The sequence below is a fragment of the Phaethon aethereus genome (assembly GCF_964289735.1).
Source record: "Phaethon aethereus genome assembly, chromosome: 7".
Taxonomy (NCBI): domain Eukaryota; kingdom Metazoa; phylum Chordata; class Aves; order Phaethontiformes; family Phaethontidae; genus Phaethon; species Phaethon aethereus.
In genome coordinates this window covers 20388770-20401453 of record NC_138583.1, presented here as the reverse complement: position 1 = coordinate 20401453, position 12684 = coordinate 20388770, and the positions used below count along the sequence as shown (strand labels likewise).

The 12684-nt window shown below is 41.7% G+C and overlaps 1 protein-coding gene across 1 annotated transcript; it reads left to right on the top strand.

Annotated features, from left to right (window-relative positions):
- Positions 1 to 3221: 3221 nt before the first annotated feature.
- Positions 3222 to 10887, top strand: LOC309406971 (cytochrome P450 2H1-like; the record flags this gene model as incomplete). The annotated part of the gene is made up of 9 exons (XM_082002356.1): positions 3222 to 3398; positions 4828 to 4990; positions 5861 to 6010; positions 7809 to 7969; positions 8381 to 8557; positions 8993 to 9134; positions 9426 to 9613; positions 10072 to 10213; positions 10706 to 10887. 9 exons carry the CDS (start codon positions 3222 to 3224, stop codon positions 10885 to 10887), a joined length of 1482 nt encoding a protein of 493 aa, XP_081858482.1.
- Between the last annotated feature and the right edge of the window lie 1797 nt (positions 10888 to 12684).

Sequence of the window (12684 nt, the reverse complement as noted above, 5' to 3'; positions counted from 1 at the left end):
AAAACACTGGTGTGCTATCAATCAACACTGTTTTAGTCACCAATCTAAAACACAGCGCCGTACAGGCTGCTGAGAAGAAGCCAGATCCAGTACACCCTCGTGGGCTGTGAATACACTTGAAGGGGCTGTTTGGGGGTGGTGTCTTTTTTCTCACAGACCCAATCTGGAGGAGGACAAGCAAGTGAAACATTACGTGCATGCCCCGGATTAACAGCTACATATAAATACAGGATGGGATCCCAGGAGCTGGCCCATACATGCCACTAGGCAGGCTCAGCAAAGCAACCGCCTCCCGAAGACATTCAGAGGAAGGCCTGTATTTTGAAAGATGGCTTCATACAGTGGCATCCCACCCTGCCAGTGTGAGCTCAAATTCACCGGTGGAGCCAGAGAGTGGTGCCATTTCATAACAAGACCAGAGGCCCCGGCATCTGCTTTCATACCACGCTGGGAAGAAAGCGGAGTCTTTCAGGTGCTTCTGGTGAACATGAACTGTATCAGGATGGGTCTTTCATACTCAAATAGCCTTTCATACTCAGATAGTTCCTGCCTTTCTGTCATCAGAGGTGACCCAAGACCTTTGGCAATTAAATCTTTCCAGTGAAACTCACAGATCCCTCCAAGCAGTTCTGGCTTTATCCCAACACCATTTTGAAACTCTTCAGGGATTATGTGAGTAATTAGATAAATAATAAAATAGCCACATCTGGGTGTGGGAGTGATGCTGCGAGCAAACCCCTGCTTTCCCAGCTCACAGGGCTGCCGATAGAGGAGTGCAAGGCACCTTATCTGCAAAAGTAGAGGAAAAGAAAATGTAGACAACTTCATCTTTCCTTGATGACAATAAAACTGACTGTTCTCAGCAACCTAATCATCCCTCCAGACATGGCTTAGAAGACTCCTCTTAATTTCACTCATCTTCCCACTTCTGGCTTTAAATACCCTTGGTATCCGTTATTCAGAGCAGTTCCCATTGTACCAGAATTTGCAGAATTTGTTGCTGATAAAGAACATCATTAGGACCAGGAGAGATGTGCAGGGAATCGGAGTCGTGCCTCAAAAGAGATCCCTGGCAGCCAGACATGTTAATCTGTGTGTCTCCTCAGGCTCCCGTTGTAGTCAAGGGAAACAATTAAAATTCTTCAGTGACTGACTCATTTCACACTAAAATAGGTGTGTAAGAAAATTCAGATGACCCGTTCTCTGGAAGTATCAGTGTTTCTCCACTAACAGGCAAGACTAGCTGATTTGTACACCTCCCTTTTTAATATCTAAATTTAGGAGGGAAATGTTTCTTTCCTTGCTGCTGTAGAATCTGCTAGTCCTCAGCTAATTGGGCTAAAGATAAAATATGACCATCCTTTAAATCCCATTTTGACAGCTCAGTAGAAAGCACAGTCTGGTGTTCACAGTATATTTGGCTATTTTTGTACACGTGAAAGTGCAGATGTGAGCACTCAAAAACTGATCAAACCAATGTGGACTCAAGTTCTAAGCCAATGAGTTGATCCAGGAAAGAAAATGCCTTTCACAGCCCATTACCATTACCTGAGAGACAAATAAGAGACTTATATATAAGAATATATATATATGATATATAAGGATATATAAGCATCCATCCATTTTAACACTTCCTTCCCGTATCACACCACCTAAGGGGTCAGTATCATTTTGACTATGTATCTCAAAAGATGTAATGGGATGGGCTGAGTGTTGGCAGGTGACAGAGCCTGTTTCGCTGGCTCAGAGGAACCAAAATAGTCCCTAACGTGGTCATTAGTTTGGATGGGATCTGTCTCATCTGACATTAGTTTTCTGAAAGTCTAGATGAGCTCCCTCTCTAGGTGTGTGGAGAGAAATAGGCACTGCCAGAGGACACTGACACCCATTTAACGCTCACCCACTATCAATAGGTGCTGAACAGAGCCCCGGGTGTCTGAGGCGAAGAGTGGGAGAGTGGTCAGAAGTGTGACCAGAGCCTATGGGCTGATGGGGTAGGGCTCTTCTGTAGGGCAAGACCTACCCAGGGAGCATAGAAACGGAGACTTCTCACCCCTGCTGGGGATCTGGGGCTGTAAAACACAAAGCTTCTCAACAACAGAGTGGGGAAGAAAAAAAAAAAAACAAAAAAAAAAAAGCAAGCTGTTTCAAACAGAGCTGTCCACGGAGATTTTGCTACAGAGCAACTCCATTTGACCTACTCCATTTTTCTTGCCAGTATTATCCACTGCATTGTCTTGGAGCGCCAGTTTCATAGGTAGGAAATATCTGACCTTTGTTAATCAGAGATAAACATGAAAATAATATCCTTTGGCACTGATTCTCAGAGTGAGTTTAAGAGCAATTTCATGTCTCTTTCTGTGTCAGAGACACAGAGATTTCCCTCAGTGATGAAACTAATTGGTTTTTTTATACCAGTAATGTTCCCATTCCCTTCCTTAAGCTGCAGTTCTTATCAGCTTCCATTCTCTACACCCCATGTCCTCTTCCCTTGTTTATTTGTTTCCCTACTGGGGCTTCACTAGGTCAAAGGTTTTGCCCTTACCTTTCATGGATCTTCACACCTTCTGTGGACCTTCAACTATTTTCTAGAAACATCAGAAAGGAGACTGCAGGTTGCTGAACCTGTGACCATGCAAATGTTGTAGACAGGATGGTTTGTCCAGTTAAAATATCAGATTAGGACAAGTATAGTGTATTCCTCAAAATCTGCATGTGTGACTTGGGTACAACTGCATAAATTCATTCCAGAAATGGAGGCGAAATGCCTAGGAAGAACTTGGAATGATGCCCTTTTTCAGCCACAACACCTCCCTCCACTGTGCTCAGACACTAGTGGGGCTGGCAGATGACAATCTATGCGTGAGGGCAAACAGCAAGAGTTTAAGCATATAACTAGCATTAAGGCTCCAAATATTTCTGCATTTTGAGTTTATTTGACAGCATTAGAACATGATTTATTTAGTCCTACATGAATGATTACCCAAAGGAACACAAGCTGGAAAGATAAAAAATCAGTATGCAAATAAGGAGTTCATCCCTAGTTTGCTTATTCTTATCTTGAGCAGATTAATAAGTAATCTCATATTTCAGCAGGAATAGGAATGCGCTATTGGCTAATTTCATCCATGTGCTTTGATATCACAGCATATAAATAAGCATGGATTTACAGGTCCAACGTCAGGCTCTTCTGACACTTGACTTCTTTTCCTCAGCCCACCATGGACTTCCTGGGAATGACAACTATTTTCTTGCTGGTCTGCATCTCATGCCTTCTCTTTGCCACATGGCGAAGCATATCGCAAAAAGAGAAGCAGCCTCCTGGTCCCATCACACTCCCCATTGTTGGAAACATACTCCAGCTGAACCCATGGAACTTGCCTGAAAGCCTGAAGAAGGTAAGGGACATCTCCTTCTTTCGTACGTTGTCCCCATTGCACATAAAATGAAGTCCAGTCCAGACTGTTTCAGCTTAATACACAAGCTTAATTGACCAAATAGCAGGCTCAAACAGAAACAAAAGGTTTCCCAGAAATACATGCTTCTGAAGCCTATATATTGCAATAATCTACATATCTAAGTCTATATATTGCAAGTCTAAGTCCATATATTTGCAATAACCATACTAATGATGAGTCCTATGCTGACCTCATGGCAGTACTGCAATTTGCAGTGGATTTGCAATCAAGGCACTGATGTTCCTGCAATATTCGTTATACTTCTCCTGTGCCCAACTCCTCACCATGCTGGCAACATAGCCTGGCCCTTTCTTGGGGAGGACACTGCTCTATTTTGCTGCCTCTGCTGCCTAGCAGATAGGTAGAGTCTCCTGGGAGCAGAAATAGCAAGTGAAGGGGTTGAAGCAAAAAAATTTAGAGGTGAATTGTGTTGTCCATTCCCTCCCCTGGCTGACATCACCCACCTGTCAAACAAAACCTGTGTTTTGCAAGACCTGGGAGGGGATAGGTGGAGGGAGTTCAGCTGGAGTGCCTGTTCCTTAGGGCATTGTGAGGGGATGGTGGCAGATGGATGGGAAGGGCAGGCATCCCTGAGTTCTTCAGAGAAAAATTGTGGTGATGGCTGATATCACCATGTGTATTGTCAGATGCACACATACCTATATGAACTCCTTTTTGCCTTGGTACTTGTGATCGTTGACAATCATGAGCACCCTCAGACATTCTGCTTTGTTTCAGAGCGCTAGGTGATTCAGTTTCCCACCATAAAAAAACTGGGACTATATCTAATTTGCTCTTAAAAAGTGAGCATGATAAGAAGTGTTCCAGGTCGGACCAAATAGTCTAAGAATCTTTCTGCAACTGTAGCCAAAAGCAGATATCTGGGAAAGAGTACATGATTAATGCAAGGATGCGGTGACCCTCCCACTGATATACTCACCCAATTTCCAGAGGTCTGTGGCCCAGGATATTTGAGAGACAACTGTGGTGTGTTTGTGCTCAAAAACCCTTTAGGCACTTGCTCCCATAAGTGTATATAATTGCTTTTTGAGCCTGTGTAAACTTATCCACTGCGCCCTGTAGAAGGGCATTCCAGACTCTTTTGCTAGCCCTATGAAGAACTATTGTCTTTTCTGGGATTTGGACTTGACATCTCACCATTTCCATTCATATCCCCTATTTCTTGTACAATTCCCTCTTCCCATGGTTATCCTTCGTAGTTGAAAGATCTCTGCACTGTTGCTAATCAATGCCATGTCTCAGCGATGCTGGTACAATGGCACATCACCCCTCACATCCTTCGCTGCAAACTTCTTTTCAAATGATTAACATTCAGACATGTTGTTCTTTGTGTTCCTCTTTGCTACAGCTCAGTGAGAAGTATGGTCCTGTCTTCACAATATATTTAGGCCCACAAAAGATTGTGGTGCTGTATGGCTATGATGTTGTGAAAGAAGCGCTGATTGATCAGGCAGATGACTTCAGCGGAAGAGGCAATCTACCACTGCTTAAAAAACTCTTCCAAGGCACAGGTAAGTCCCTGGTAATGCTAGCATACAAAGCCGATGCTTTCAGTGCTTCAGGAACACAGCTGAGAGGGCAGTGGAGGAAGGAATGGTGGATTTCATCCACTACTTTCATGCATACAAATTAGCAATAAAAGACTAAAAGCCTGACTCATTACTTGGACCCTTGAGTAAACTGGACCCCTAGAGAACTATTTAAGGCCTCAGGTTGGCTTCACTGACTGCCTATTTTCAGCATGCTTCAAATTCTGGCTAAAATTTTTCTTTATTAAATGTGCCTCTAAGACCTTACGTTCATTCTCCCATTTCTGAAAATACTGACAATATGCATACAGCTAAGCAACCAGCAAAAGGAAAGTCCACAGCACAACAAAGACAAGATAATATAGGCTGTCCCAGTAAGGGCCACATTCAAGATTAGGCCCCGAGCTTATTCACCAGGGCAGTTCCCAGTATGGCATTTATCTGGGTAAGTAGTACCTATTCCATGGTACTATAGTACAGTATCAATGGTATTGACAATAATGATACGCTGGTGTGAAGGTGCACAGCAGAACATTTGAGCAGTTCTGTCAGTGCAAAGGCCATGTGCTTGTGGCCAAGATCAATTCAGTACCAGTGTTACCTTCTTATTTACATCCTAATATAGTTTTTCTTATTTGGGGAATAAACTCAGTTTTACGCAAAGTGCTGTGACAGATGGATCAGATTTGTCACCTCCAGAATTGCAGAGAAGTTACGTTTTTGGGCATATAGCAATTGCAGTATAACTCCATGGAGAGGCGTCTTTGCATGTTGAGTACTTGCTGAGTAGCTCCCATTCAGGGGAAGAAAATCTGTTTTCTCATGGTGGTCTATTTGTCCTTCCTGTGTCAGGCATTGTGACCAGCAATGGGGAGACCTGGAAGCAACTCCGACGATTTGCACTCACCACCCTGCGGGATTTTGGGATGGGGAAGAAGAGCATCGAGGAGCGAATCCAGGAGGAAGCTCATTTTCTGGTGGAGAGGATCAGGAACACTCATGGTAGGACATGGACTTTGTGCCTGTTGGGACACCCTGCATATCTGCAATGAAACAACGAGAGGTGTAGGGCTGCTTCACCAAATCTACGACCCTTGAAGCGGGCAGGTGGCTGCTGTTTCTGCTGCCTTCTCCAACAGGCAAAGTTACCACTGCTGGGAGAGGGTCAGTCAAAGGCACTGGGACGGTACGGAGGGATAAATGTAGGAGACTGGCATTGGAAAGCATCCTTTAACCTGTTCTGCTTGAGGAACAAGAAGGGAAGTGGCAAAGGGAATGGTGTGGCCCCAAAGCCAAGGGTTTGGTGGAATTCAGCCACGGAGACAGGCTGAGCACTACCAGGTAACCAAGCAACATGCACTTCCTTGCCTTGTCTTCTGCAGCTCTAAGTAAACTTAGAGTAACCAGAGAGCTCACTTACAGATATTTGGGGTTGGGTCCAGTCCATCTGAACACTAGACAATACCCTCCCAGTATTGGTGCGGGTGTGCAATGGGAACAGAGACTATAAGCTGCTTTTGAGGGCAGGGAATAAGGTAACCAATATATTGGTTTCAACCTATATATGCATTTTCTGGTAGTATGTAAGACAATGTTACTTCTAAGTACTTCCCCTGAGAGTGGCATAGTACCAGCCTGGACCACAGGTTTCCTTTCCACTGCCAGCCTTCAATGTGTGCTTATTCTGCAAGGCAGAAAAGGAAGATGGATCTAAAAGGATGCTGAAGCATCACTATTTCCCATGCGCTATTAGAAAATTCAGTCTGGCTTCATAGATAAACATTCCTGCTACAAATCAGAGAAAACACTCTCACCTGCACTCCTCTTACCCTTTCACTAGCATGGTAATACTGTATTTCTTATGCCCTACTGCAAGACTCCGGCTCCGGCTCACCTTGTTATGGCATCTTTTAATGTGTACTAAAAGGCTTTGCAAGCATGATACATACAGCTGAAACGTATAAGGCCGTTATTCACTCTTAATGCAAATAACAAATAGCTAGGACTAGTTATCTACTAGGCTCAGCATTAATATACTCACCACCTCTGATGAGACGTCTGCTGAGTCTTCAATGGCCAGGGAGTCATCAGTCAGGCAGAGAAGCGTTGGTGCCATTGCTCCTTGGAATAGGCTAATCCTCAAGGCTGCCAGGTTGCTATTTTCTGACTCCTTGTTTTTCTTTTGGGATTTTACACCTTTTCACATTGTTCCTCCTCTTGAAACCTTGAGATGCACCCTATCACTGTCTGCAATTATGCCTTTCCTTTCTTTCTTGGGTCTAATGTCACTTTTTTCTCACACTGTAATTCTCCTCTTAGAAGCTTATGCATCTGTGCTATCAAAACTAGACTTCAATCACAGACATTTGAACCCCTAGGATAGGGTTCTACAACTGAAGTTACACTAATAGAGTTCATAAACAGGATGCAATAACCTAAAGACACGGCTCAGGCAAAGTCCTTATGGTTTCATTGGGTTTTGGTGGGAATCTTTAGGCCATTTCTAATAAACAATCTATAAGGCAAACAGGCATGTACCAGCTGAAGAGGAATCAAGCCACTCAGACCAGTGTTCTACTGAGAACAGGACAAAAGACATACTTAAACCATTCAAACAGGGAAATTAGTTCACTGCAAGTAGAGAAGACTAAATTGGATAAGCCCTTCACCATTCTTTCAAAGGACTGCAAAACGCTGGGTCTCAACAGGATGCAAAACTTCCCTCTAGTGTCAAAGGAGGGAAAGGAGGGAATGATGCCTGAAATACTGAAAGCAAGATACTGGGGTTTTTTTGTTGCAGAGCGACCCTTCAACCCTGGCAAATTCCTAGTCCACGCTGTTTCCAACATCATCTGCTCCATTGTCTTTGGGGATCGGTTTGACTATGAGGACAAGAAATTTCTAACTTTAATTGAGTTGCTAGAGGAAAACAACAAGCTCCAAAACTCCATACAAACACATGTATGTACAGTTTTATTTAATAGATTTTTAATTATTATAATATTGTATTAATGAATATTTATCCGTGTTATTAATTTTTAATTGGAGTGGATTTTCCTAAATTTAGAGAAATTTTTTGAAAGCCAAAAAGGCAGTTAAATAACCACTTCCTGTTGTTTTTTCTTACCTTATGGAATTGTTATTGTATGTTCAAAGGAGAATAGAATTGCAAAAGTTGCTCAAGTGAAGTCTATACTTGAAGACAGTGAAACCATAAAGTAAAAGGCACTGAATTTTAAAATACAATTTAATAATAAAGACCTACTGTTCCAAAACAGTTTAATTGCCCCATTTTCATAGTTACAGTTAGGGGAACATTTTATTGTATCCATATTAATCAGAATGTGCTTTTCCATCATTGTATTTTTACAGCTATACAATTTCTTCCCAACTGTCATGGAGTATTTACCTGGGCCTCATCAAAAAATGATTAAAAATACTGAAAAAGTTGATCAATTTACTTTAGAAATCATAGCCGAACATCAGGAAACCCTGGACCCCACTTGTCCTCGTGATTTTATTGATGCTTTTCTTAACAAAATGGAACAGGTAATGAAAGAATGAGAGATTCATTGGATTATAAGAAAACCTCTGCTTGAATCCAAACTTCCTTTCATTTGTAGCAGGGCACTGGGCTTTTGCAAATACAGACAGGAACTTGATTTTCTTGGCAGATCAGCTTCATTCTATCCTCTCCATTTCCTTACCAAGGATTTTTAAACACAAAATTAACAGCTCTAGCCAAAGTTAGGAAAGCTGAAGACCAATGTGGTTGATGTAATTCAATGCTTCTCCCATGTTAAAAACGGTTCATAATATTATTTAGTAAAAGTACCATAAATGCTGGTGTTCTGGAGAGTAAGTCTCATATTTTTGAAAGGACATTAGATGTGTTTAAAAACATATTTATGGGTACAAGACTTTCCTTTTTAAACAAGCTGCTTAGCTTTGTCATTCAAAACATTCTGCTAAATCTTCCTCCAGGAGAAAGGGAATGGTCACTCAGAATTCACCACTGAGACGTTAAGCAGAACCACACTCGACTTGTTCCTTGCAGGAACAGGGACCACCAGCATCACACTGAGACATGGACTTCTGATCCTCCAGAAATATCCAGAGATAGTAGGTAATAGAAAAGGAAATAAATAATTTAAAACTGTTTAATAGATCATGGGATTAATTTGGACAATTCATGTCACTACCACATGTAGCAATGGTCCCCCGACTAAGGAAACATGTATTTGCAGTGTGGAAGTGTGTATTAGTCTTAGTTCTATTCACAGGAAAGAGATATTAGTACTAAGTACGTTCATATATTCCCGGTGCACTAAAAGCAAGTTTTGCTGTACATACGGGGAGAGGCTTAGGCAAACAGATGGGGGACTTATCGATTCAATACTTACTTATTTCCTAACAGAGAAAATTCAAAAGGAGATTGACTGTGTGATTGGCCGAGACCGAAGCCCCTGCATGGCAGATCGGAGCCAGATGCCCTACACAGATGCTGTGGTCCATGAAATCCAGAGATTCATTGATTTCCTTCCACTTAATGTCCCACATACCGTGATCAAAGACACCAAGTTCAGAGAGTATTTTATCCCAAAGGTCTCTTCCACTGTATTTGAGAAAGGCCATAATCTCTTTAAAACAATGATGTGTTTTATTAATTGTATTTTATTTTATTTTCAAAAACATTGAAATGTGATATAGAATTGGAATAATTTTATTAGAAAGGGGATTCTGGAAGTTATTGAGTCTAACCCCTTGTATTTGGGAAAAAAAAAAAAAAGACTTTTCACCCTTTATGTGAAGAGGGAGATAGAGCTTTCTATTTTTTCCACATAAATGTAAGCAATCAAATTAAATACTCTGATCAGACTCACCATTGAAATTCATTAGAAAAACAACTTTGCCATACCAATGGCACACATTTTTATTCATTAAATGCTCATTTTAAACTGGTTAAACTTTGACTACCCTTCTGTTCAGCTCTGGGAACTTCTCAATGCCACTTGCTTTTGCATGTCTCCATTTCAACTTTCTTCTCCTCTCTGTTAATTCAGGACACTATGATATTCCCTATGCTGACTTCCGTCCTACATGATAGCAAGGAATTTCCAAATCCAGAAAAATTTGACCCAGGACATTTCCTGAATGCAAATGGTACCTTTAAAAAGAGTGACTACTTCATGCCATTTTCTGCAGGTAAGACCGCTCTCTATTTCAGATCCCAAACTATCCTCTCCTAGATCCTCTCTGAAGAAAAATCTTCAGTGGCTCAGTCACCATGGTCTGTACAGTGATGTCTGGTGATCTGCTGGAGTCATTTCTGGGCAGCTGTAACCCCTGTACTAGAGTTTCAGTTGACTTCCTCTTCTGGCAATCACAGAAGCTCCTCCAATGCATTCTATAAAAAGAGATGCATGAAGTGGGACTTAGTCATGCAACTTCCTTCTCTCCAAACTGATCATCAAACAGCAGCAGAACATAAGAAGCCAAAGTCTTCAAACTGCCTTTGCCCACTGAGCGCTCTTATTGTTCTAGACACTTAACACCCAGTTTAATTCATTTGTTTCCCCAAAGCGCTGCAGCGCTGCCTGTTCTCAGATGCCTGAATTTTCATGGAACAGTGGTTAAAATAAGTTACCAGCAAAACACTCCACTGTCACCTCACTTTTTATTATTTTTTACTTGCAGGAAAACGTATCTGTGCAGGAGAAGGTCTGGCCCGGATAGAGATATTCGTATTTTTAACAGCCATCCTGCAGAACTTCACTTTGAAGCCTGTTGTGGATCACAAGGCCATTGACATTTCCCCATTAGTCAGCACTCTGGCAAATATGCCCCGACCTTATGAGGTCTCTTTTCTTCCACGTTAGCCAAGTGAAGACAGTTGCCAGTTCCCAAACTCATAAAAGCTCTGGTTGAATAACAGTCATTTCCCAATCTGTTGAGACAGAAACATTCAGGTCATTTGCTAGGTGCTTTATGGAGAGAAATATGCTTAGAAAAGAAGATTGTGTGGTGCTTTTATAAATCACCACAGCCAGCTCTATACAGAGACAGAGCAGACAATTGCATAGGGAAGGAGACAGCTCCCTGTGCAAAATTATACAGGCTCTCCTCTGCACCTACCTCACCTAGCTCAGGTTGCTATCTATCTGGCTCCTAACATCCTTGACATGTCAGGGTGTGTGGACTAGTGCTCTGAGAGCCCTGCCACTGCTGTCTCTATCACTTGATCCTCTCAGCACAGCAGGAACAGACGCTTCTGCGTCAGGGTTTCCACAGACTCTGCTTGAGGTACCTCTCTCCTCTGTATTTTCAGTTTGTTTGTGACCTATTTGTAAAGGTAAGCATAAAACAGTGGGTTTTTTTCTGTTACAAGATGATCATCTACTGTATTGTCGCCCCAAAACATATTGTCTCCTGTTTATCGATGACTGGGCAGATAGGTCCTCTCCTGTGTGGTTATAATGAAGGTTTGTGAAATTACAATTTATATTGCAAAATAAAGAAGTACTACACTGAATTGTTGTCTTTCTGAGAACACAGAAGAACACCTTTTAGTGAAAAACCTGCCTCCACAAAGCTTATACTCCCAAATGTCTTCCACGTTTTATATGTATCCGACTCTTTCATTTCACTCATTTATATGAAATGTATTATGGCTTGAAGACTGAGCTGGCCAATGGCCTATAAAACTTCCATTCTCAGTAACAATGTGGGAGAAGGCTGGACTGACTCTACAAGACCTATCAGAACCCCAACTGCGGTTACATAGCTGTCCATTGTGGCAAAAGAGGACAAACTAAATAATACTGGGATCACCCCAGTGCCATTTACTAGATGAATGGCAGCTTGCATCTTCCCATTACTTTATGAAGCATGTAAAGATCACTATAGCAATGTTACAATCAGGCAAAAAAAGATAAAAGAGTTTACATGAGTTGCCAAGCATACAAGTACAGATATAGGACTGGCATTTCCTAACTTCATCACATTCTCTGCAATGTATACAGTGAAGACAGAGAGAGAGCTGAATCTGTGCTATGTGAAAAAAGGCAGCAACTTTAATATTATGACAACAGCATTAACTGTTTCTGTGAAACAGGCACAACTTCTTTCCTTTGAAAGTACTAATCAGCTAGATATACCATAAGTTGCTAGAATGGCATGGCAAAAGCCAAAGCCACAACTATCAAAATCATTGAAATATGAATGAAAGATATATATGAAAATATCATCTAGTTTATCACTATACACCAAAGAACTTCAACTATTACAAGTCTTCTCATCAGATAAAAAGAAGAAAGCACTCCATACTTCCTCGTCAGTTATTACATGACTAAAACAGCAATGCAAATGGCCCAGGGATAGCCTCCCTGTTCCAGACATCTTCCTCCATGCTGAAAATACAAGGAGGCACCCAATGCAAATCAACAAGAAAACAGCTTTAGCTCCCAGAGAATCCACCATGACACTCAATGAGCTTTGAGATTAGAGGAAGGTTAAAGCTGTGTCCTGGAAGCCTGACTTTGTGTCGCCTGTGGTACCAAAGGTAGTGCAATGATAACCAGTAACTGATCACAATTCCTCTGGGTTAACTTGCTTTAGCAGTGTGTTTAGTTCATACTATTTTATTGCATGGATTTCCAATACTGTGTCTGTATTGC